Source organism: Canis lupus, chromosome 17, assembly GCF_048164855.1.
Source record: "Canis lupus baileyi chromosome 17, mCanLup2.hap1, whole genome shotgun sequence".
NCBI lineage: Eukaryota > Metazoa > Chordata > Mammalia > Carnivora > Canidae > Canis > Canis lupus.
Genome location: NC_132854.1, coordinates 53915126 through 53938242, shown reverse-complemented (window position 1 = coordinate 53938242; position 23117 = coordinate 53915126). Strand labels below are relative to the sequence as shown.

General features: G+C 45.3%; 1 protein-coding gene and 1 long non-coding RNA gene across 11 annotated transcripts in view; one reads left to right on the top strand and one right to left on the bottom strand.

Moving 5' to 3' along the window:
• Positions 1–23117, top strand: part of ENOX1 (ecto-NOX disulfide-thiol exchanger 1) — a 548612-nt gene that overhangs the window by 406117 nt on the left and 119378 nt on the right. For all 10 annotated transcript variants that reach the window (XM_072782960.1, XM_072782966.1, XM_072782958.1 and 7 more), the window contains 2 exons: positions 1853–2065; positions 20954–21060. In XM_072782960.1, coding sequence (XP_072639061.1) covers positions 1853–2065; positions 20954–21060 — 320 coding nt within the window. The remainder of the gene's footprint in view (positions 1–1852; positions 2066–20953; positions 21061–23117) is intronic.
• On the bottom strand, positions 11143–18266 carry LOC140608427 (uncharacterized). Its single transcript, XR_012010459.1, has 3 exons — positions 18076–18266; positions 17363–17563; positions 11143–13023 (listed from the first exon to the last, which is right to left on the bottom strand). It is a non-coding gene; the product is annotated as an uncharacterized lncRNA (long non-coding RNA).

Below are 23117 nucleotides of genomic sequence, written 5' to 3'. Positions count from 1 at the left end.
CAGAGGGTTGAGCTCAGACTAAAATTCCAGAGTTAGCAAAATTGGATGAGCCAGCTGTGGGACCGCAGGCGTGTGTTCTGTGCCTGTGCGTTGAGATTTTCGAGGACAGGCATCCTTCCTTTGCGGGGTGCCCCGTTATCTCCTCTGGGGAAGGTGTGAGGCTGGATGGGGCAGGTTTGCACTGAGAAAAGGCTATGATCCCCAACCACAGCCCCTGCCACCGAGGGAGAGGGCCTGGGTGGGTGCCGATCTGTAGCACGTGTTTGATAGGTACCTCCAGCCTGGAGAAGGCGGAGCACACTCCATACACACTGGGTCAGGGTGGTCCTGCCTTCATTGAGCGCATGTACTCTGGGCAAGCGACAGCCCCAGCAAGGAAGTTGTGTGCCACCTGGGAGGGGGCCTCTGGCAGAAAAAGGACTAAGGGTGTTTCTATGATGTGTAACGTGCCAGCAACAGTGGTTGATTAAAAAACATCTGATGAGTGAGAGAAAATAAAACTCCTTTACCAAAGATGAATCACGCTCTATCCAGTCTTTTAGGGTGTATATCTGTGTATGTATAAACAATGTATAATACGTAAGTATAGAAAATATATGCACGTACAAACTTATACACACAATACATAAGGATGTTTCTGATGGTCCTCCAGTGGAGAGAACATAATAGGCACTCAGTATTTACCAAATAAATAAGAATCTGAATCTTACATTTTAATTTTGCTCTTGATTTTTAGAATTCAGAGCCTACCAAGTTTCTTGAAAAAAATGTAGGACATTTTTCCCTAAGTCACATTTTCCAAGGGTAGAAAAATATAACTGGAAGACTTCTCCCCTCAGATCTGCCTGGGAAGGTCTGCGGTGAGCCTTCGGCCATAGGATCGATAAATGTTGTGATAATTGACATACAACTTCCAGTTCTAATTAACTTAATTACCTTCAAACTTGCTTCCCCCCCCCCCCCCCCCCACTCCTAAGCCATAAGAACACAGGTCTGTTCCAGTAACCATTCCCAGACAGGCAAGTTTATTTGTTTTCTTTCAAATGAACCTTATCGTTTATTTACAGGTGGATCCTCATTCCCCACTCCATCCCTCCACCCCCGTACATACCTCAAACCCAGTTTAAATGGGTTTCAGTAGGCTTCCAAATGGCTTTCGGAGAAAACACTGACCACCCAGATAATAGGTCCTCTTTTGTTGAAAACAAAGAAATACTCTATTTTTCAGCCTAATTAAATATATTATATTTAACCTAAAATGAAATTAGTTTGGAACTATAGTAGAAAAAGAATTGGCTAATGCCCACTACCACCTTGGGAACAATATCTCTCATTACATCCAGCTTTAAACTAGTTTAATCTGTCATCCATATTTTGACACTAACTCAGTTGATTGGAAGTCAGGAAACTAGTATCCATATAGAATATGTCTGAAGAAAAAAAAAAAGAATATGTCTGAAGAAGGAATAAAGAAGTGGAGACCGGATCGGTTAATGACAATATTCTTTTTTAAGCCAGTCTTGAGAAAGAGAAATCAGGATTTGGCATAGATCTTGAATTAGATTTGTTGCCTAGAACACCCAGAACTGATCTAAAACTGAAATCACTGGGTTCGTAGGTGAGAGAACGAACAACCATTTGTTTCCTGGGTGGCTCTGTGACACCATGGAGTCAGAGGCGAAAGGGCAAGCGAGGCAATGCTAGAGCAGTTAGTCTTAGGAAAGCTAACTTGTCAAGGCCTGAAAATATATCTGGTAAGATGGCCCACGTTCCGTCCCTTGAGAAGAACCCAAAGTGAAGTTACATTTTCCTACCTTGGCATGATGTGTACCTGGTGGTTTTCCATTTCCAGATGATAGCAAGTTTTCAGAGGCTATCACAGTGCTACTCTCCTGGATTGACCGAGGGGAAGTGAATCGGCGTTCTGCAAACCAGTTCTATTCCATGGTGCAGTCGGCCAATAGCCACATCCGCCGGCTGATGAATGAAAAAGCCACCCACGAACAAGAAATGGAAGAAGCCAAGGAAAATTTTAAAAATGCCTTAACCGGAATTCTCACTCAATGTAAGTAAAATTTTGGGGGCCATCTGTTTGGTTGTGATTTTTGCTTTGGCTTTTGTGTTCCTTTCATTTTTGTTCTCATTTGGGGGTAAGTAGTTCAATAATTTCCCATCCTGCTCCATATCGAATGGCAAACCTCATAACCTATTTCATGTTCTGTGGCAACTTGGAGGAACACGGACCCTGCCCTGAGAGCTTACTTCTCAAGGTGAGCAACGTTTCTGTAGCTTTTCCTCAGAACACCAAACCCGGCCACCAGGGCAGGGTGGCCAGATGCTTCTGTGCCTGCTGGACCCGCCACAGGTCACACCACACCTGCAGCATGGCCCCCCTCTCCCTGCGGGCTGTCCCCACGTGCAGGACATGACCTCCGTGGCCTCCTAGGGCCAACAGTAGGAAGCAGGCCCCGAACACAGTGTCCTTGAGCTCTGTTTAGGATGAAGGCACCATCAGAAAAACTCCTCCACAGGATCCTTTATTTGAGGTGAGCTTTGGCTGTCAACATGGGCAACTAAGTAGAGGTGTTTCTCCAGTATTATTATTTTTTTTTTGTCCTTTCTTCATCTGGAAAGCAAATTGCCTTAACTGCTTAATGCTGGTGATTTTTCATGTCCAGATCCTAAATTGATGAAGGGGTGTAAATGGGCTTTCTCATAGAACAATAGTCAGGGTAATTACCCAGGGCTCTATTCAAAAAAAGGGCGTATATTTTTTTTACGGGCACTCTGTCTGTGTCTGTAGTTAACGTCACAGCAGCATAATGCATTACAGTCGCTGACGTTCCCTTGGTTGGCAAAAGCCATTGAATGACACTGTAACAATACCATGCTCCATTCCGTACCAGGTGCAGGGTGCCACGTTGGGACGGTGACATATGCAATTTACGTATTCATTCTGAGAATGAGCATTATTTTCCACGGTACGGCGTGCCAAAGTGTCAATCGCCTCTTTCAACAGTGTAAACCCAAGGGATGAATGTATGTATCTGTTAGGATGGGAAGTGAGAGAGACATGACAAACCAGCTTCTCAAGTGGGAATGGTGTTTTATGGGACTTTGTTGTCAACAGACCATTTTTTTGCAGCAGCACAAAATATATAAGAAACTCTCAAACATGAACTCTGATAAGTGACCAAATATTCAGCCTGGGACACCCGTCTTTATAGAAAAGGAATAGGAAAAACACATATGCTATCTCATCAGACCATTATCAGACCACTTTCCCTCAATTCCCAGTCATGACGAATGGCCCTTCACCCAACCATATATGACCAGCGGTTCTGAGATTAGGGTTACTGGGGATAGGATAGAGGACACTAATTCTGATCCTCCCTTTAAAAGGAGGGAAGCTTGGAGTGGACCAGCGGGTGGAGGGGAAGTAAGGCTGGCTTGGTAATGGAGAGAAGGAAGAGTGGGGAATGCTCAACTCTACTAATACAGTTCCTACAAAGTGATGGCAAGCCAAGTGCCTGAACATTGGGATATTACCGGGTACCTTTTGCTCACTAGCATCAATTTTAAATACATTTTCATTCCCACGACTTCACCACATCACCTGGCAGGGAAGACTCGACTCTTGGGTCTAAGGATGAAGGTAGGAAGGCAACCACCCATTAGAATAAGGGGGCAATTGGGTGTTCTTTGGCCACACCCATTGAAAGGAGAGCCTGTTAAAAAGAGGCCCAGATCCTGTGGCTGAGAATGCAAGGTGCCTCATATCATACAGTGCTGCTGCACTGGCCTTGGTTTGAAACCACGAGGAAGACAGACAAGTCTAACGTGGTGGGATCCAAACATCAGCATTTTATCATGGGTAAAGCTTGAATCGGAACGTGTGGTTGAGGGCTGCTGTAACAGCGGGCTTTCTACTGCAAGGCCTCCAGGCTGAGCATCTGGCCGCAAGCAGCTCCGAAGCCCTGGGCCCCAGTGCTCAGCGAGAGGGAGCAGTGGGGAACGGGCAGGGGTAACAGGCAGAGAAGGAGAGAGTACAGGGCCGGAGCAGGACTGGGAATTTTGGAAGGAGATCAACCTCATGGAAACCCAGGAGTGGAGATCACTGTCGTGGATACCTCTCTGGCACCTCTACTATGAAATGCCAAACCCAGAACTCTTGCTTTTAAGCTTCAACCCCATTCCGTGTTAGGTTTTTCCTTCCCATTTTAAGAAATTCTCAGACCAAAATCCTAGAAGTGATTTTTACCCTCATTTTACCCTCATCCCTCCACCAAAGCCCATATTCAGGCTGTCAGGAAATCCCTCGGTTTCAGCCTTCAGAAATGACCCACTTTTCTTCATTTTAACTGCCTGCATTCAAAAGTGCAGGCTGCCTGAACTACGGCAGCGGCCTGGTGTGTCAGTTCGACGTAGTGTCTACCTGTGAGCGACAGAAAACCCTACCCAATGCTAATCTTAAACATGTGAAGTTTTTTCCTTTCATATCTGGTAAAATCCCAATTTAGGTGGTTGTTGGCATGGGTTCAGGGGTGCAGGGCTGTGAGGCCCGAGGCTTCTGTGATGCTATTAGCTTCTCCTAGGCGATGGTCGAAAATGACTGCTCTTGCTCCTGCCATCACAGCTTTTTTTTTACACACTCAAACCACATTAAGAGAAAGAGGAGAGGACAGGGTTGTGCCTTTCGAGCAAGAAAGCAAAACTTGCCCAAAAATCCCCAACAGGCTCCCATTGATGTCTCATTGTGCAGAATTATTACACGTGTCCATGCTTAGCTACAAGGAAAACAGGAAATATCCTTTATCGACTGGTCCCCAGAATAAAATTGGAAATCTTATCGTAGGGAAGGAGGGGAGGATGGCTGCCAGGAGGCATTTTGCAGTTTTTGCCATGCCCAGTCTCTCCCTTTCCACTTGTATTCCTGTTCAATCTATTTTTCACACATCGTCTAATATAATTCACATCATATCTTCCCTGCTTAAATCCCTCGAGTAGCTTCCCATTGCACTTATAATATTCACTCTCCCCAGGCTACAAGCTCCCCATACCTGCCTCTTTGATGTCAGTTTTCCCTTGACTTGCTGTGCGTATCCCCACTGGCCTCCCTCCGGTGGAGCCTGTCAGAACTGCCTCCCACCCCCAGGCCTTTGCACCTCTGTCCTCTCTGATGTGCACTGCCCCTCCCACTCTGCACACGTGAGTCCTTCCCATCCTGGAGGCCTTGACTGAAAGCCCACCCTTCAGAGAGGCCTTTCGGCTTCACGCTCCCCCAGGAGGTTCACCACCACTGCAAGGCGGGGAGGGGGGGGAATAGAGGGGGGGGTCCTTCAGAGCACTTACCAAACTGTGCAGTGATGCAATGATCTGTCTGCTTTCGAGTATTAGTCATGCACACATACCAAGCATCTGGGACATAGAATCAGGATGGCGAGTGAGCGAGTGAATGAGCACATGGGAAGGATGGCAGGAAGGAAGGCTGAAACCGTTCAGATGTTCCCAGGGCCCTGCAAGAGTAGTTAGACAGTAGTTGGTGGCAGCAGAGGCTGGGGTGGCAGGGCTTCAGCTCTGCTGGCAGGATCAAGCGGATCCAAAGGCTCGCCAGCTGTGCTTTTGCTGGCAATTGCAGTGCTTCACCAGACCCCTGGGAGCAGGCCAAGGGGAGGCTGGGGGGTCAGCATGGAAGGGTCAACAGAAAAGTTCACATTGGCGTTCCTCCATCGTAACCTCATTTCCCATCTACCCGTTGCTGTGTGAGACCCCCACGCCACCCCCAGCCCTGTGCTTGGATCCTGGGGAGGTGTCTTGATGGCCAGCAGAGACGGTGAAAAGTCCCAGCTGCCAGTAGCAGCCCACAGTGCCAGCCAAGTGGTCCATGTCCCAGCGGCGGAGGGCGTGAGGGGCCTTCGTGGGCCTTCACAGGCAAGCCCCTGCAGGACAGCTTGAAGGTGGGAGAGATCTTAAGCGTGAACATGACTTGCAGTTAAGCCTTTGAGGAGGAATGGGAAGACTGCATGTCCTACTGAGCAAGCTCAGAATGTTCCATTCTTTGCTATGTGCGTTTACCACGACGACCACCCCCTGGATGTGAAGGGGAACCAAAGCCTACCAATGCGTCATGACAACAGTAGCAGTACCCTGGCTAAGCTGCTAGGTGTGTGCGCGTTTCATCATCCTTTGGATTTTAAAGACATCTCGTTTCAGGTCTGGTGCAGTTCGGTCTGCTGGTCCCAGCCACGTTTCCCACTTACCCCAGCTCAGTGTAGTGGGATGGGGTGCATTTGGTGTTGGTACTGGCGGGGCTGCTTTGTCCACAGCGATTGGCACACTCGCCGCATTCTCCAAAAGCAGAGCCAGTCACACACCCCCATCTGTCTGCGTTAAGACTCCTGGAATCACATTCCAGCTTTCTCATTTAGAATCGAATCACGATTGTTTAAGCACGCAAATTCAGGACTGGCCTCTCAGTTCTCTTTCTCCTTAAGTGGGGCTGGAAATCTGGTTGTCTGGCAGTACCCTGAGCGCCCCCTCCCACATAAGAGACCTCCACAGCACCAGTGATGGCCCTCGAATTCCCTGGTGGCCTCCTTGTTGGGAAGCCATGGGTGTCAGGCAACTGTTGGGGTCATTCGAGAGCAGGTATATGGATGAGCTAGGTTAGTACCGCAGGTGGGACTGGTCTGGTGTCCTGAAGGGAGGGCTCAGTTAACAACTTCCAGGGAAGTGCAGGCCCATTTTTGACAAAGCTCCAAGCATGGTAAAAGTTTGGGTCCCTAGATAGACTTTACTGGAAAGAGGAGAAGGGAAATTTCATTAAGTGTCAATCCATTAAATTGGATTAGATGCACCCATCCTTGCGTTGCTTGTCACAGTTGTCCTTGCTTTCATATTTGAGCAGATAGCATTTGCTCAAAGGGGGAGGGGGGATCAAGAGCTATGAGTAATAACATAAAAAAGAAGTTGTGATTTATTTCAAGGCTTACTTCAGGGTCCAGTAAGCTACCTTCTAGCCTTGTTGGTGTTCAATCCTACAAACTTTGGTTTTAAGTTCTAACCTTTCTCATACCTCTGGCTTTCACCCCAGGACCAGCTATTAAACATAATCAAGTAGGCACCGTTTCCATCTGAGCTTTGGCTCTAAGCATCAAGGGGCAGCACTGGACCCAACCAAGAATTTGGGGTGTTCAGCATCCATTCAATTCTGTTTGGGGATCATTTCTTACTTCTGACCACAGATAGGCAGTTATGAAAGATGTTAGTTGAGGACGCCGTCTATCCCGGTGTGGCAGCTGGGGCTCTCTCCTCTTATTTTCCAGCCAGCTGGGTAGATCTCATCTGCTAGATATAGAAGAAAGAGAAAAAACATGTCCATACAGGTGAATCATCTCACTCTTTCATCATCCTATCCTTGTGTCATCCTTGACTCGTGCTTATGTCATTTCTTGACCTGTCCGTCTGGCGGACAGCTTCCCCAGTTTTCCCGACTCTGAGACTTCCAGGTTTTGATCTTTGCTTTTTAAAAATATGGACTTCATGGGCACTCCCCACCGGCCTACCACTCCCAGTTTTTCGGTTACGAGCAACGCTTGTCATTTCAGAGCTCAGAGAGGAGCTGTTTATAAAGTTCAGGAAGCATGTACCACAGCACTCAATTATTAATATGCACGCCAAGATGATCAATTGTGCATGCCTTGTTGCAACACACACTCGTCTAATGAAAATTTAAACGCCCCATGATATCCCCACATCAGTACTTCCCCAACATGCTTCCCAGTAAGGGAGCCGAGAAGGAAGGGAGTGACGTGGGGGAAAGGCACCTGGGAAAAGCAGACGGCAGTGGAGAAGGCTTTATTAATATTAATTTAGGGATACGTGCCACAAATACAATGAGCAGGACTGGAAAGTGGAAATTGGAGGATGTCAGAGCTGGAGGGGGACCTCAGAGACCCGTTGGCTCAACCCCTCTCATTTCAGGGGGCAGCGGAGCTTCTGGAGGAGACATGATGGGCCTTTGGTCATGTAGCAATTTCCGGGCAGATCAGAACCCAAGACTCTTGGCCCGCCGTACCGTTGGCTCCGTGCCGCTGGGCCTCTGGGTGTTTTTTATGAACAGTGAAAATGAGCGGAGGACAATATTATAGCTGTAAATTTATAGCATACAGGTGGAGTTGAAGAAGTGTTTAGTGATAATCCCACGCTGGCTTCCCACGGAATATAAATGCCGCTGTCTGGTTAGAAAATGAAGCCTTTGCTCCCAGCCCTACCCTCTCCCCGCCCCCTGCACACAGGGGCCCACGTTACATCCCTCGCCTCAAGGACTGCCCTCCGCTCTGTGCCACCCCTGGAGCCCGGCCTCTGTCACACGTGCCCCTGGTACAGCCCAGGCCCCCGCCCCCCTCTGCACCTGTTAACACTGTCACTATCCCCTTGAGCATATATTCCTTTCCTAATTGTTTTATGTGCATCAGGCTTGGGGGCAGGGGGTTCTTTTTTTGGTCCTCTAGCAAGATTTTAGGCGAAACAGAGACAAAGACCACACACTGTCCTCCTTCCCCACCTCCCTGCACCACTCCCAGGTCTGGCACAATTCAGTAGTACAACTCCTGGCTGTTGATCAAAGATCAGAGATGGCAACGAAGGTGGTATTGGAAATTGGGCTGGAGCCTAAAAACCGCAAGACATATTCTAAATGTTGGGTTTTGCATAAACCATGATCTCAGCTGACTTTGCTCCAATAGGCCCTCTTCTTCGGGTGCGTACACAGAATGTACTTCAGCTGAGAACCTTGCAGTAGTGCCGTGACGGTCCTGTTGTTAATATTTGGACCCGGAGCTCGGAAGGATTAGGACTACTGTGCAGGTTTGCTTTATGTGTTTATGATCGGAAACAGCATCACCCTCATCTGAGATCTTGAAACGGAGGAGAGGCCGTTGACTAGGCCTGAAGAGATCCTGGTTCTAATCCCAGCTCAACCCCTTAACCAGGTTCCCCCAGGACAGTCTGCTGAGCATCCGGAGTCTCGGTTTGCCTATCGGTCCTATAGAGGAAGGGTTTGACCAGATAGTCCCCGCTTGGGCCCATTCCCATCCCAAAAATTCTGCGGTCCTTATCATGTCAATGACTTCGATCCCTTTTTGTTCCCCCTGAATATCCGAAACAGAGCAAGGGACCCAGCCAGGATGCTGAAAGCTCCTTAACCGATCATAGGACAGTGGATCAGAGATCCCTCCAGGTGTGTGGCCTGTTTCTGCCTCGCTGTGGACTTTGTGTCTACAGGGCAGTGCTGCAAATCTCAAGCCACATTCCCACTCCCCACCCCCCGGGTGTGTGCCTGGCACCCTGCTGGTGCTGCAGGCTGCACCTTCCCTGACCGGTCTCCTCTGTCACAGCCTCATCTGTTCCCTTGACTAAAATCCTAAAAGCCTCAGGTGTTTGAATGAGCAATGAGATTCATCTGCAAATAGTTGCTGGGCCCCTGTTCAGTACCCGGTGGTACACAGCGCCGGAGTGACAGACGAGGGGTCCCTGATCGTGGACCATGACCCGCCCCCTTTCAGGCAGATGGGTGTCATCATCCACACTTCTTCTGGCTGAAAAGCTCTTTCTGAAACCATTTACTTCTTAGGAACATCTCAGCTAAACATGCTTTTTTTTTTTTATTTCTGCCAAGGGAAATTTGGCTTCTGTGTTCGTGCTGTCGAAAAAGAATTTTATGAAGTGTTAAAATGTTTTCCGTGTCTGTGGCCGTCATTGCTGTCGTTCATCCGCGGGAAAAGAATTCCCAGTAACTGCTTTAGCAACTCGGCAGATTTTTCCCTTTCTCCTCCAAATCGTGCTGATGGCTCTATTTGCCGGTGTTTTAAGTGCTGGCAGCATTATTTTCATTAAAAATAAATAAATAAAATAGAATACCTATTTGCTCTCAGGGAATAAACGTCCGGAGAAAATATGTTTTATAAAAACTTTCCCCAAAAAATTAAAAATAAATAAATAAACAAACAAAAATAAATAAAAGCTTTCAAATCAAGACTGAGCACAATTTCCTATTTCACAGGATACCAGCACCAATAGGAGAAGATACTGGAAGTCTGCCAGATACGAGCTGAGCCTCTCTTGGTCTCTCTCCTTTCAGCCTCACTGAAAATATATGTACTGGGCCAAGTCATAGCACTACAATAATAACTTGAGAAAAAAAATCTTTTACTAAAGATAACAAAATAAGAGACAGAAACTAATAAGCCTTCTGCTCTGGAACAATAAGGAACTGTGGAAGGCTACGTTTCCAGGGCTAACATAGTATGTGTTGAGGGAAGCTCAGCAATTCAGGAAAATTAGAACTCTTGACAGCTGGAGGTGAAACCCCGCCAACCCTGATGTGAGCCCTGGTAGGGACTGGAAGAGAAGCCACCCACCGCCAAGTGTGGGGAGGAGCTGTTTTGGGGGGGGGAGGTGGAGAGGAGGGGGTAGGCTCTGAGGAAGCATCTCCCAGCTGCTTTGGAAAGCATCTGCGTGCAGATGTTTTTGTGTGTGTGCGTGTGTGTGTTTTTCTCACAAAAACTTTTTGAAGCCAAGACGCTTTCAAACTACATCTGAGGAAAAGGGAGGCATCAGTACAGTTACTTAAGGCGGAGATGATGTGTTCTGGACTCTTCTGTGCAACTGAAAAAGAAGTACAAGTTGGTGGCCATGCTCAGGCATGAAGAACTGTGCCCAGGGAGGATCATGAAAGAGTAGCCACAAAGTGAGAGGACTTTGATGTAAGGACATAACCTGCTAGGGTTTGTAGACACCTTCTCTAGCAGGGGAGTCGTATGACCCGTAAAGCCAAAAGTATTTACTGTTTCTTTGTGGAAAAAACTTGCTGACCCATCTTCTGTAGGATCACAGAGCTGGGGAGGATTGATGATTGATTGATTGATGGATTGATTTTTATTTAAATTCAGTTAATTATGACATAATGTGTTATTGGTTTCAGAGGTAGATGGCAGTGATTCATCAGTCTTACATAATAACCCAGTGCTCATTACATCACGTGCCCTCCTAAATGCCCATCACCCAGTCACCTCATACCCACCCTCCCACCCCACCCCACCCCACTCCACTCCACTCCCTCAACCCAGCGACCCTCAGTTTGTTTCCTATGACGAAGAGTCTCTTCCGGTTTGCCTTGGGGAGGACATTTAGAGATGACTAGTCCAACTCGCTTTGCTTTAGGCCTCAAACACAGAGGCTTTCTTCAGGCCACAGGACTGCCTGGTGGGGGAGCTAAGGCTTTCCCAACAACATGGGCTTCCTGGCTTTCCCTCCCACTTAGGTGCAGCCCCACAGTGTGGCATTCCTAAAAGCACTCCCTGAGCGGGGTGGGGGTGGGGGGCCACCACCTCAGGTTTCCCTGCTGAGGTTTATTGTCCAACAACAATGATGAACAAAAGTGGGGCAGAGTGGATTTTAGATGACTGTGTGCTGAGGGCACATGCTAAGGGAAGTCGGCTCCAGTCAGGTAGACACACAAGAAGTAGGGGCCCTTTTGGAGACAGTGTTTCTTCTTCTACTGCCTTCCAGAGTCCTCAGTCCACTTGTGGAGAGGGGTCAGTCAGCTTCCTGCCCCATAACAACCTCAACTATTTGGCCTCTTCGTTTTGAGAATACTACTCACCTTAAAGTTTTGGCCCAGGGGGTCCTTAAAGCCTCTCCTGCCTCCTTCTTTGGTGCTCTCTGCAAGCTTCTTCTCCGCCTGTGACTCAGTCCTGTCTATGGCTGTCTCCCCGCAGGGCTGCAAGAACCAGCAGCATCATGGGATCTCTTTATCCCCAGCACCTAGTGCAGTGCCTGGCATGATACACTCCACAGTGCTCATGAGACTTTAGCCCATCGTAGAAATACATATATGAATGTTTATAAAGACGGTTGATCCTTGAACAAACATGGGTTTGAACTGTGCTGGTCCACAGATTTTGTCGACACAGTATAGTAGTCCTGTAAACATATTTTCTCCTATGATTTTCTTAACATCTTCCCTAGGCCCCTTTATTTTAAGAATACAGTATGTTATACATATGACATGCAAAAATATGTCTTAATCAGCTATTTTGCAAACTGTAAACAGGAGGCTATTAAGCTTTGGGGGAGGGTCACAGATACATGATTTGGGTCCAGGGTCAGAGATACATGATTTGAGGTTGAGCAGATACAATTCCATTCCCAGTTTCAGCACCTGCTAAGTATAAGACCTTGGACGAGTAATTATACCTCTCTGTGAAACCTGTTTCTTCATCTATGAAATGGGCAAGACAGAAGCACCAGGGATCACTGGGAAATTTAAATGAGATAATGTTTTAAATCAGAGTTTCTCAAAACTTCAGTATTCATTGGGATGACCTAGAAAGCTTGATAAAACAGTCTGCTGGATTGGTAGTTGCCAGAGATAGAGGGTAGGGGTACAGGAAGTGGGTGAAGGGCATCAAAAGGTACAGACTTCCAGTTAATCTGAAAAATACTTAGTGGGCATGAAATTGGAGTGTAATTTGGCAGTAGCTCTCAAAAATTTAAAATTTAGATATTCTTTTATCTGTTCCATTGCTAAGAAGTTCTTAAAAAGACACTTATATGAAAATGTCAAAAGATATGTCTGAGGATGTTCATTGCAGCCTTATGAATACAGGAATACTCCAAAGATATTGCAAGCTCAGTTCCGGGCCACCACAATAAAGGGAGTAGCACGATAAAGTGAGTCAAATGAATTTTTTATATTTTTTTTGGTTTTCCAGTGCATATAAAAGGTTTATTTATGCTGTTGTAGTCTATTAAGTGTGCAATAATATTAGGTCTAAAAAAACAATGTATATACCTTAATTTTAAGATATTTTGTGGCTGGGGCACTTGGGTGGCTCAGTGGTTAAGCATCCGACTCTTCATTTCGCCTCAGGCCATGATCTCAGGGTCATGAGATCAGTCTTATGCCAAGCTCTTCACTGGGCAAGAAGCTTGTTTAAGATCATCTGTCTCTCTCCCTCTCTAAAGATGGATAAGATAAGATAAGATAAGATAAGATAAGATAAGATAAGATAAGATAAGAAATAAAAATACTTTGTAGTTAGAAAATGCTAACCATCTGAGTGTTCAACAAGTTGTGATTTTTTTTGACAGTAGAGGGTTTTGCTTGGTTGTTGATGCCTGCTGACTGATGAGGTTGGTGCTTGCTGAAGCCTGGAGTGGTTGTGGTAGTTTCTTAAAATAAGACAACAATGAGGCCTGCCACACCAGTTGACTCTTCTTTTCACTTGAATACCTAGAGGCCATTATAGGGTCATTAACTGGCCTAATCTCAATATTGTCGTGTCTCAGGGACCAGGGAGGCCCAAGGAGAGGGAGAGAGATGGGGGAACCACCAGTCAGTGGAGCAGTTGAGCACACACATCTATTAAGTTTGCCGTCTTACGTGGGTGTGGTTTACAGCACCCCAACACAATTGCAATAGTAACATTAAAGGTTGCGGATTCAGGGGCTCCGGGGTGGCTCAGCCGCTTAAACATCTGCCTTCGGCTCGGGTCATAATCCCAAAGTCCTGGGATCAAGCCCTGCCTCTGGCTGTCTGCTCAAGAGAGGGCCTGCTTCTCCCTCTCCCTCTGCCTGCCACTCTGCCTACTTGTGCATGCATGCGTGCTCGCTCTGTCAAATAAAGAGAAAAAAAAAAAAGATCACTGATCAGTATCATCATAACAAAGATAATGATGAAAACTTTGAGATATTGCAAGAATTACTAAAACACGGCACAGAGACATGCAGTGAACAAATGCTATTGGAAAAATGATGTTGCTAGACTTGCTGGACGTAGAGTTGCCACAAACCTTCAATTTATAAAAAGCAGAGTATCTGTGAAGTGTAATAAAGGAAAGTGCAATGAAATGAAGTAGGCCTTTAACATGCATATTGATGGATTTCCAAGATATGTTAAGTGAAAAAGAGCAAGTTTTAGAATATGCTCAGAGCGGTCACCTTTAAAGAAAAGAACTGGATGAGAGGCAGCTGATGGGAAGGTAGCCTTTTACATTTTGTTTTGTTCCTTTTTCTTTTCTTTTTTAAGATTTCATTTATTTATTCATGAGAGACACACAGAGAGAATCAGAGAAGCAAGCTCCTCACAGGGAGCCGGATGCAGAACTCCATCCCAGGACCCCGGGATCACGCCCTGAGCCACCCAGGAGTCCCTGTTCCTTTTTCCTCGTTTACATCTCTTACTTTTATTTAGTCCCTAGGGATAGGCTAGGCAGGGGGATTTACTGGATTTTAAAAGCCTAACAAATGCTGCGTATTGTAAAGGAACCATTAAAATTATAATATTCCTCTTAGATTTTTGTTTTGATACCTCTCAACATGTTTGAATATATGCATTGATAAGGGGATCTACAGTTCCTGAAATGCATAGGGCTTTATACAAAACTTAAGAAGCCACCATCCACCTAATATCTTACCATTTATTTGAATCGTGTCACTATTCTTTGCTTACTCGAAATTTGCTAAAAGCATCCTATTTCTTTTTTTAAAAATATATATAATTTTTTTTCTCTACTGTGTCACCATGTTTCTCTTCCTGTCCATTTCCCAAAAGAACCAAATACCTCCTCCAGCCAGGAAGTTAAGAGATGTGATGCCTTGCCCGTTGGTGTCCTGACCTCAGGTTTAACACGGCCGTGATGGATTCACGGTGTCACGCAACAATGCTCTTTTTTACTCATCTCAAGAGAAAACCCCAGAATGCCCTTTTTTTCCTCCTCCACTTGAAATTCTAGTCCATGCCTCCCTAATGTATGGGTCTGACCGTGTTAATTCTCTATTTCCTGGGCTTCCTGCCAGGCTGACTGGCAGGCTCTTCTGAGCTCGGGACCCAGAGTGAGTAGTCAGGAATCTCTCTGGGAACCTCTTCTAGCAGCTTCCCCTGTCCGCTCCTCCCTCTGGCTTTGTCTTGCTCCTCTGGGTGTCCTGAGAGCCTGAATCACTCCCTACATTTCCTCCGTTATAATTCTTCAGTCTGGGAGCCAAGACTCATCAAGTCTACCCTAGCTTTTCGTATTTAAAAACAACAGTAACAGCACTGGGTGTTATACTCTATTTTGGCAAATTGAATTTAAATAAAATATATATATATTTCTTAAAAGTAACAAGCCAGGGTGGGGGAGGTCAGCAATTTCATGAGTTATGTGTTTTTCTTTGGACATCATTTCTGAGCTATTCATGGAGGTTGTGGAAAAATGTTTTCCCTTAGAGGAAACCCAAAGGTCCTCTGAGTTCTACAGGGTTAGGCTCTTGGATGAGCCCAGATGACATCAAAAACAGAAATTGAGCTCGGAAGATTTGTTTGAGGTGCTCTCTTTGGGCAAGCCTTCTGCCTGTAAGGACTTAGCTTCCCCAGATACTTGGGACACTAAAGGGATGGAGGCTCTTTCACAGCTGTTTAGCTGGAGCATGAGATGTGGGAAGTGCAGGGACTCTAAGGAAGAATTCAGTCCTGAGGACAAAGAAGAGAAAGGTCTGGGTTTATGTTCGGAGGAGGAGCCTAACCTTCCTCTTCACTGCTTCCAAGGCTCTCCTGCTCAGAGCTCAGAAGTCAGGAGCCTTGTGCAGCCTGAAATTGGAGGTTTTGAACTCGGTGGTGCTCTGCTCCTTCCCAGGGAGCTTGTTTAAATGTGGCCTGTTACCGGGTAAGTGGGTGTCCTGTTCTGAGCTCTCCTTCCCTTAGACTGAAGACAAGTGCTCCTGAAGAGAATTTATAAACTTTTCTCTCAAGTGAGAAGTATGTTCTGAACTCAGCAGATGTCCAAACAGTTTGAGGTGAGGGAAAGTACTCAAAAAAGTTATTAAATTATTTAGTCTTGGGGCACCTGGGTGGCTTAGTGGTTGAGGGGCTGCCTTAGGCTCAGGTCATGATCCCAGGGTCCTGGGATCGAGTCCCATATCAGGTTCCCTGCAGGAAGCCTGCTTCATCCTCTGCCTATGTTTCTGTCCCTCTCTGTGTCTCTCATGAGTAAATAAATAAAATCTAAAAAAAAAAAGTAAAAATCAATTAAAAAATAAATTATTCAGTCATAGGGATTTTTTTTAATTCTGAAGGCTACATACATAGATGCATGAGTTATGTGTATGTATATGGGTATGCATGTGGACAGGATCATTAATAACAATTAGTGAAGTGGTAAATTAATTAAACAAGGGGAACACCAGACAGAGGTGGCCCTAATGTGGTGGAGGTACACATAAAGCAAACAAAAATCCAAGTCTATGAATGCCTAAAAGTTACCACAATCAAAACCTAAGGACAATAATCACAAGCAGTCAACTGAACTTTAAGCTGTGACCAACCCATGATTTCCTTGTTGTGCTTCTGCTGATTCTCTGTAAAAGACTATTTCCAGCTCCTGTTCTCCTAACCACTTCCAGTTAGGCACTGCCTGATTCTATCCACTTTTGCTCAAACACTTCAGATTTTTAACAGACCTCATTTTATCTTTTAACAAGGGGTTTGCAGTTATAAAAAGTGATTAGCAATTTCATCAAAGCTCTATTTATCCTTCCCTTACATTCACTTATAGGGTCTGGATATAAGGGACTCTATTTTGACATCTAAGACTGACATTCAAACATACGGGGGGGGGGGGGGGGGCGGGATTCACTTTTAATTTTTTCCTGATTCTCAAATAACCTAATTTAGGCAACAAACTTAAAGCATAGAATTTGGTGGTGGGCTGGGGGAGGATTTGCAAGGTGTGAAGGGTAGATTTGAATTTTCTGACTCAACTCCTGTTGATAATACTTCCAAAATGTTTAAGTTTATAACTGATCCAGGCTCAAGCGGGGCCTTGGGCCAGTAGTCTCTAGCCCACTAGGGGCAGTCAAGGCACTGGTTGGGGTTGGTCGATCTGAATTTGTTCTTCTATAAGCTACTTTTTTGAACAAATACCCATACCATCTTGTTTACTATTTATGTCTTCTCTGAGCTTTTAGGTAGAATTTTAAACATTCAATTTAGTCAGTAACTGCTTATAGTTTTATTGTATAGAGGACAAGTATTGTGAATTATACCAGGGAAGTAGTGAGTGGCACTCAAATTCAGGGACTTGCTCCTTGGTGTTCCCTGCTGGAGACAAAGAAGAGTGGGGGCTGGGGCATCTGGGTGGCACTGTCCCTACTCTTGGTTTTGGCTCAGGTCGTGTTGTCAGGGTCGTGAGATCGACCCTCAAGTCCAGAGCCCACTTCAGATTCTCTCTCCCTCTCCTTCTGCCCCTCCCCACTTCTCTCTCTCTTTCCCTCTCTCAAATAAATAAATAAAATCTTAAAGAAAAAACTGTATGGTCCTTACCTGTGACATCACTACCAGTGGTCATCCTGATTTATGATTTTGAAGATCTGATATCTTCGAATCACATTCATTAAGGCATATTCTTTGAGGTGGCTTTACCCTAATGATGATGAATTTATGCTGATCCAAGCACTCTTTCTGAGTCCTTTTGTGTGCCCAAGAACTTTCATTTGCAAGACAAATGGCTGGTTCAGGGGCAGTCTGCAGAAATGAGAGAAGTAAACTGGGCCTTGGAAACACCGTGAGACTATTTTTTTAAACCTAAGCTGGAGTTCCACAGTGTTTGCTTTGGGGAGGAGTTCTTTATTATTTGTTAATATATGCGGAGAAAGCATAAAACTTAATAAGTATAAAGCTAATGACATTTAGTTTTGCTTTTAAATAATTACCCTATTGAAAAGAACACGATTGCCCAAAATTGAGAATGACCCAGAAAATTTAAGAGCTGTCTCTTTCTGAACCACCCTTATGTATCTTACCTTCACCTAGATGACCTTCAGATATGTCAAATTCAGCATGTTCAAAACCAAACTCTTTACCAGTCTCTCTCAGCCCTCCCCCTGTGCTTATCCTCACAATCTCTGGTGCACCTCTCAAGCTTGAGACTCCTCTTCTACCCCTCTTCTTCCTCTTAGCAAGTCAGCCACCGTCCTGTCAACTCACCCTGTCACATGACTCCTGGATCCTGCCTCTATTTCAGTGCTCTGCCTTACCTCAAGCCATCACGTTTCCCGAAAGAATCCAACTCAGATGTGCGTCCTCTGGCTCTAATGTATAGAGTTCACCATCTGGTGTAACATCCACTGTCCTTCCTTCCTGATCCATCCTCCATCCTCCAACCTTGCAGAGTCCTTTCATGACTCCATACAAGCCTTTGTACTGGGGAGCAAGCATTGATTCATCACCCAAGACCTAGCAACAATGCTGCCTTCTTTGGGGGTATTTCCTGACCCCGCCTACTGATTTAGTCACTGTGTCATCCATACTTCTCTTGCATAGGATAATTAACTGCTCATCTTTCTCCCTAGAGACTGTGATTCTCCTCAGCAAATGCTGGGTGAAGAGTGGATGCTAAGCCAGATGGTGAACTCTACGTTATAGCCAGAGGACACACATCAGAGCGCTTAATCATATATTTCTAGCAGTCAGTCAAGTGCTTGGTAACTAGAGGATCTGGGATGTTTGCTGTATGAAGGAATGGATGGATGGACGGATGGATGGATGGATGGATGGATGAGTGGATGGTTGGATAGATGGATGGATGAATTGAAAGTTTACCTTGGGATATGGTAACAACATGTTCTAAATAACTGAGGCACTTTGCTTCAAACAGGAAACATCTGCAGTGGTACATGGCTTGAGTAGATAGTAGAGGATCTATTTTTACCCTTGACCCTGTGCAGTGTTTGGCCACTGGGCCTTTCTTCCTATGTGCTTTCCCTTCTGAATGCTTCCAAGTGTATTACTGGCCTCTCTGACCTTCCCCCTATTCCACAGACAAGCATATGAACAGGTAATTTCCTTTCTAATGTATCCCCTCTATTAACAGCCTCTCTTGACTGATGGCAGAATTTTTACTATCGTCACCACCCAAATACTCAGCCTCAGTACTTACTGCCCCTTCCCCTCTGGATAGCACAGTTGTCACTCTTCTAAATGATGCCTATTTTTTAAAAAGCTCTACTCTGAAAGCAATGGGGTCTGTTACTCTTTAACAGTCTCATGATTATAGGTAATCTCATCTGACAGTGGATCTCACCACTGCAATATTGGGTTGACTGCCCTGTGTTGCCCATGTGGAAGGTAGCTTAAAATCCCCGGTGACCCTGCCCGTGTACAGACAAAACAACAGGAAGCCCAGGCAGTGGGGCAGAACCAGTTCTCCTCCACCAGCCATGCTGCAGTGGAGCGAAGCAGAGCCCTGGGAGTTGGTGGTCAGGTAAATGTCAGCACTTAGAGCAGCACGATGAGGCTAGTCTGGCAGTGTGACTTCCTCTAGATGAAGTCGGGGAAGGTTGGCGCAGGTACCCATGGAGAGTGTGAGCGAAGGTGACAGTACATCCTCCTCTTCAAAATGGAGTGTAACAAGTACATCATGTGACCTGGATGATAAAGTTTGATAAATAAGGAGATTCAGAGTTGGGATTCTCTCAAGGTAGAAAAGAGTAAACACAGAAGCCTCCGAAAATTACCCATTGGTTGGGAAAAGGTTGCTCATTAGCATTATAAGATATTTATAGTGTGGTAAGTGAACGGAATCTACTTTCTTCCTCTGCTCCATCATACACTTGTTTATGTTGTGTGCTAATTTTTAAAATTGTGGCACCAGGTGCTGTTGTTCTGTGGGGATTATTCTATTACTCTTTGCCATACTTTGGACACCTGGAAGATTTGGAAGAGCTTTGATGCCCTTTTTTATAATAGAGCCTTGGGAATCACTCAAGAAGGATTTATGTTAGATAGAATATCAGCATCCAGGAGAAGCTAATTCTAACTGTGCCTTCCTAACTAAATATTCAGAAATTCAGGTTTAATCATATGGTTAATTCAGGGCTATAATTTCCTTAATCCCATGCTTACTAGATCAATAACTGTTTAAGCAAGATTGGATCTGCAGTTGGTTGGCTCCACCCCCAACATCCACTACTAAGAGCTCATCCCTTTCTCTATATAACCTTGTCCACACCCCCCACAACACTTACCATTCCAATAGCACTTTGCCTTGGAGCCACAAAAGTGCTAAATGAAGTCAAAGTGAGAGAGTTAGGACTCCAAGGGGTTTGGGAGGGCAGCCCTGTGAAAGTGAAAATGGCCAAACTGAATGGTATGTGGTCGTGATGAACTACAGAGAGCGCCACGTGGTCTTGAAATGCGATCTGCATGCTTGTGAGGCTGGTTGGGTGAGCCTCGGTCTGTCTTGAAGTGGAGGCGGTGGCTCCTGTCCCCCTGTCAGAGGGCTGGAGGGCTGACTGCAGTGGGCGCAAAGGGCTGGGAGGGACGGGCGGGAAGGAGAAAGGAGCCAAAGAGTAAAAATGGCCCTTGACATTGAGGGGCAATATGAGACAACTACTCATTGCCCCACCTCAGAACTTGGAAATGGTAATGTCTTCAGAGGCCTGCAACTGAGTCCTTGAGATGGAGACCCAAAAAGCAAAAGATTTATGTTTGGCTCTTCCTCATTCAGCCACTCCACCCCGGCTTCACTTCTCAGCCTCCAACCCAGGCGCTACTTTGTCCATATATCTGTATCTGTATGCCAACACCAGATCTATAGCTATAGATCTAGGTATATAGACATCCCAAGTCACATTTTTAAACAAGAGCTGCAGAATGCTTGGAAGCAGATGCCCATGAACTCTTCCCACTCGAATTTAGAATGTGTCTTAACTTAAAGTTATGGAGACAGACTTGAAGGGAGCCATCCCCAACCTTGCTAACATGTAAGTACAAAAAAGGCACAAATTGGATGGATATTGATGATGTTATTTCTACTGTGACATCATCCATAGACTCCTAGTGTCTTTGCTTTGCTTCCCTATAGTGATCACAACATAAATTACTTGTCTTGTTTGACTTCCTTGTTCACCAAAGTTGAGCAGATTGTGGCCGTTTTCAACGCTTCTACCAGACAAAAAGCTTGGGACCATTTCTCGAAAGCTCAGCGCAAGAACATAGACATTTGGCGAAAGCATTCTGAGGTTGGTGATTTTATTATTACTTTTTAACCACCATCACACAGCCGGATTGGCAGAGAATAGTGTGGCTGCCGTCGTTTCGGTTTTTGTTGCAGTGGGCAGCTGTCCTGCCTTTGTCCCATCGCATTGTCAGCTCCAAATCCAGCTCAGATCTGTGCCTTATCCAGAAGAGCAGCTGACTTCATGCTTAGGAAACAGAGTGCTTTTCTCTCCTGCGAAGGAGAAGAGCATCTCTCCCATTCATAGCAAAGAGCTCGGAAATAAGCCAAGACACTTTGCCTGCTGATTCTGAAGAAAAGTGTAATATAAAATAGAGAGCTGGCTTTTAAGTAAATACGGAGGGTTTGGGTTTTTTTTTTTTTTTTTTCAGTGTTCTGTAACAGGACGATGATGATTTACTCTTTGGGCTAGAAATGGCAAGTATGCCTTTCTTCTGTGCCTTCCCATAGTAAACAATGCCTTAGTCCCCTGTGCTAGCCAGCCGGTCATATAGCAACTCTCCCCAGAGCCCCTCTTCCACAGGGGAGTGAATGTCCAGGCTAGCCAGGGTCCACCCTTCTCCATCAATGCATGTGCAAAGTGTGAGTATCCACTCCAAGGAAAGAGGCCAGAACTTGACCTTTCTTGCCACCTAGAAGGACCAGAATGTGTCACTAGTCATTGGTCGTGCAGCTGTTATTTTTAATTCCACAGTGTAGTGTACGCTTTGAACCTGTAATTTCAAAGTAAGTATACTATCTTTGTTTGCTTATTCGTTTTTTTGTTTTTGTTTTTGTTTTAACGAGAGAATGTTTCTCATTTGGATGCCTCTCCATCTCTAGCATGTTAATATTAAAGTTCTCCAAATGATAGTCCCCTCTTTCAAAATCCCAAAACTTATAGAAGGTAAGGTTTGCTTATTTAACGATTTTGGCTCACCCTTGTAAAATAAGTGTTTTATATGGAGTTTGAGGAACCACAGAGTACTATAATATCAATCATTTGGGTAGCATTTTAAGTGCCCATTAACTAATGCTAAATTAGAGCTGAATACCAATGGCACTAGATGTAACATCCACATGAATACCAAATGAATTCTTTATTATCACTGTTATTATGGCGAATACTGAATGACTTCACAATAATGGGACACTTAAAATGCTAGTGCAATTTATTGTTCAGAAGGACATTTTTTTTATTTTGTTCACAAATACTTAAGAAGGTGGCTGGCAACTGCTGTAGTTCTCTTCCTCTGTTCAGGCTTATGAGGAAGGAGGAAGTGGGATTTCTCTTTAATTTTTCAGGAGCCAGAAAACACAAAGGGTGCTTACCTGCTGCTCTTTCAGACACTGAATCGAGACCCGAGTCAAGGTTGCTTTTCGGGAGGAGAGAGTCCTCGTTGACAATAAAATACACGAATCGAGGGTTATGAAAACACAAATCGAAATCCATAAACTGTGGTTCAGATTTGGGAACGATGGGTCTATGAATTGTTTAATTATATGATTTTTTCTTCCTTCACATAAACACCAAACCTGATTAAAAGAAATGACAAAAGAAAGGCAAGCGGCATTCAGGCATAAAAAGGCCATCATTAGTAGCGAGTGGTAGGAACTATGGGTTATTGATCTAAATCACGCCTCCCACCTGCCGGGCCCCCCTGCCCCTAGCCCTGCGGCCCCGAAGGAACAGGGGGGGCTGTGGTCCCCGCTGCTGAGCAGGGCACACCAGGGCTTCCAGCTTTGTTCCAAGGAAGCCTGCTTGCTTTGCTCGGTACACAGGGTGAGGCAGAGACGGATGATGCATGCAGTCCTGAAAGGGGCTCCTGCAAAGGCCCTGTGCCTCCCTGCCACTCCCACCACCTCTTTTGATATTCTGGGAAATAGAATTCTAAATTACCTTTGATTTTCTCTCCTACATGTCGCTTAATTGATTAAATACCAGTTGGTAATTTAACATTGTGGATGATTTCTCTGTTGCGTATAAGCTTGATAATTGGCTTGATTTTTCCTGCATTCCCATGTACAGCATCTGTTAATTATCTGCAACACCTTTACAGATTTATGAGAGTGTACGAGCGA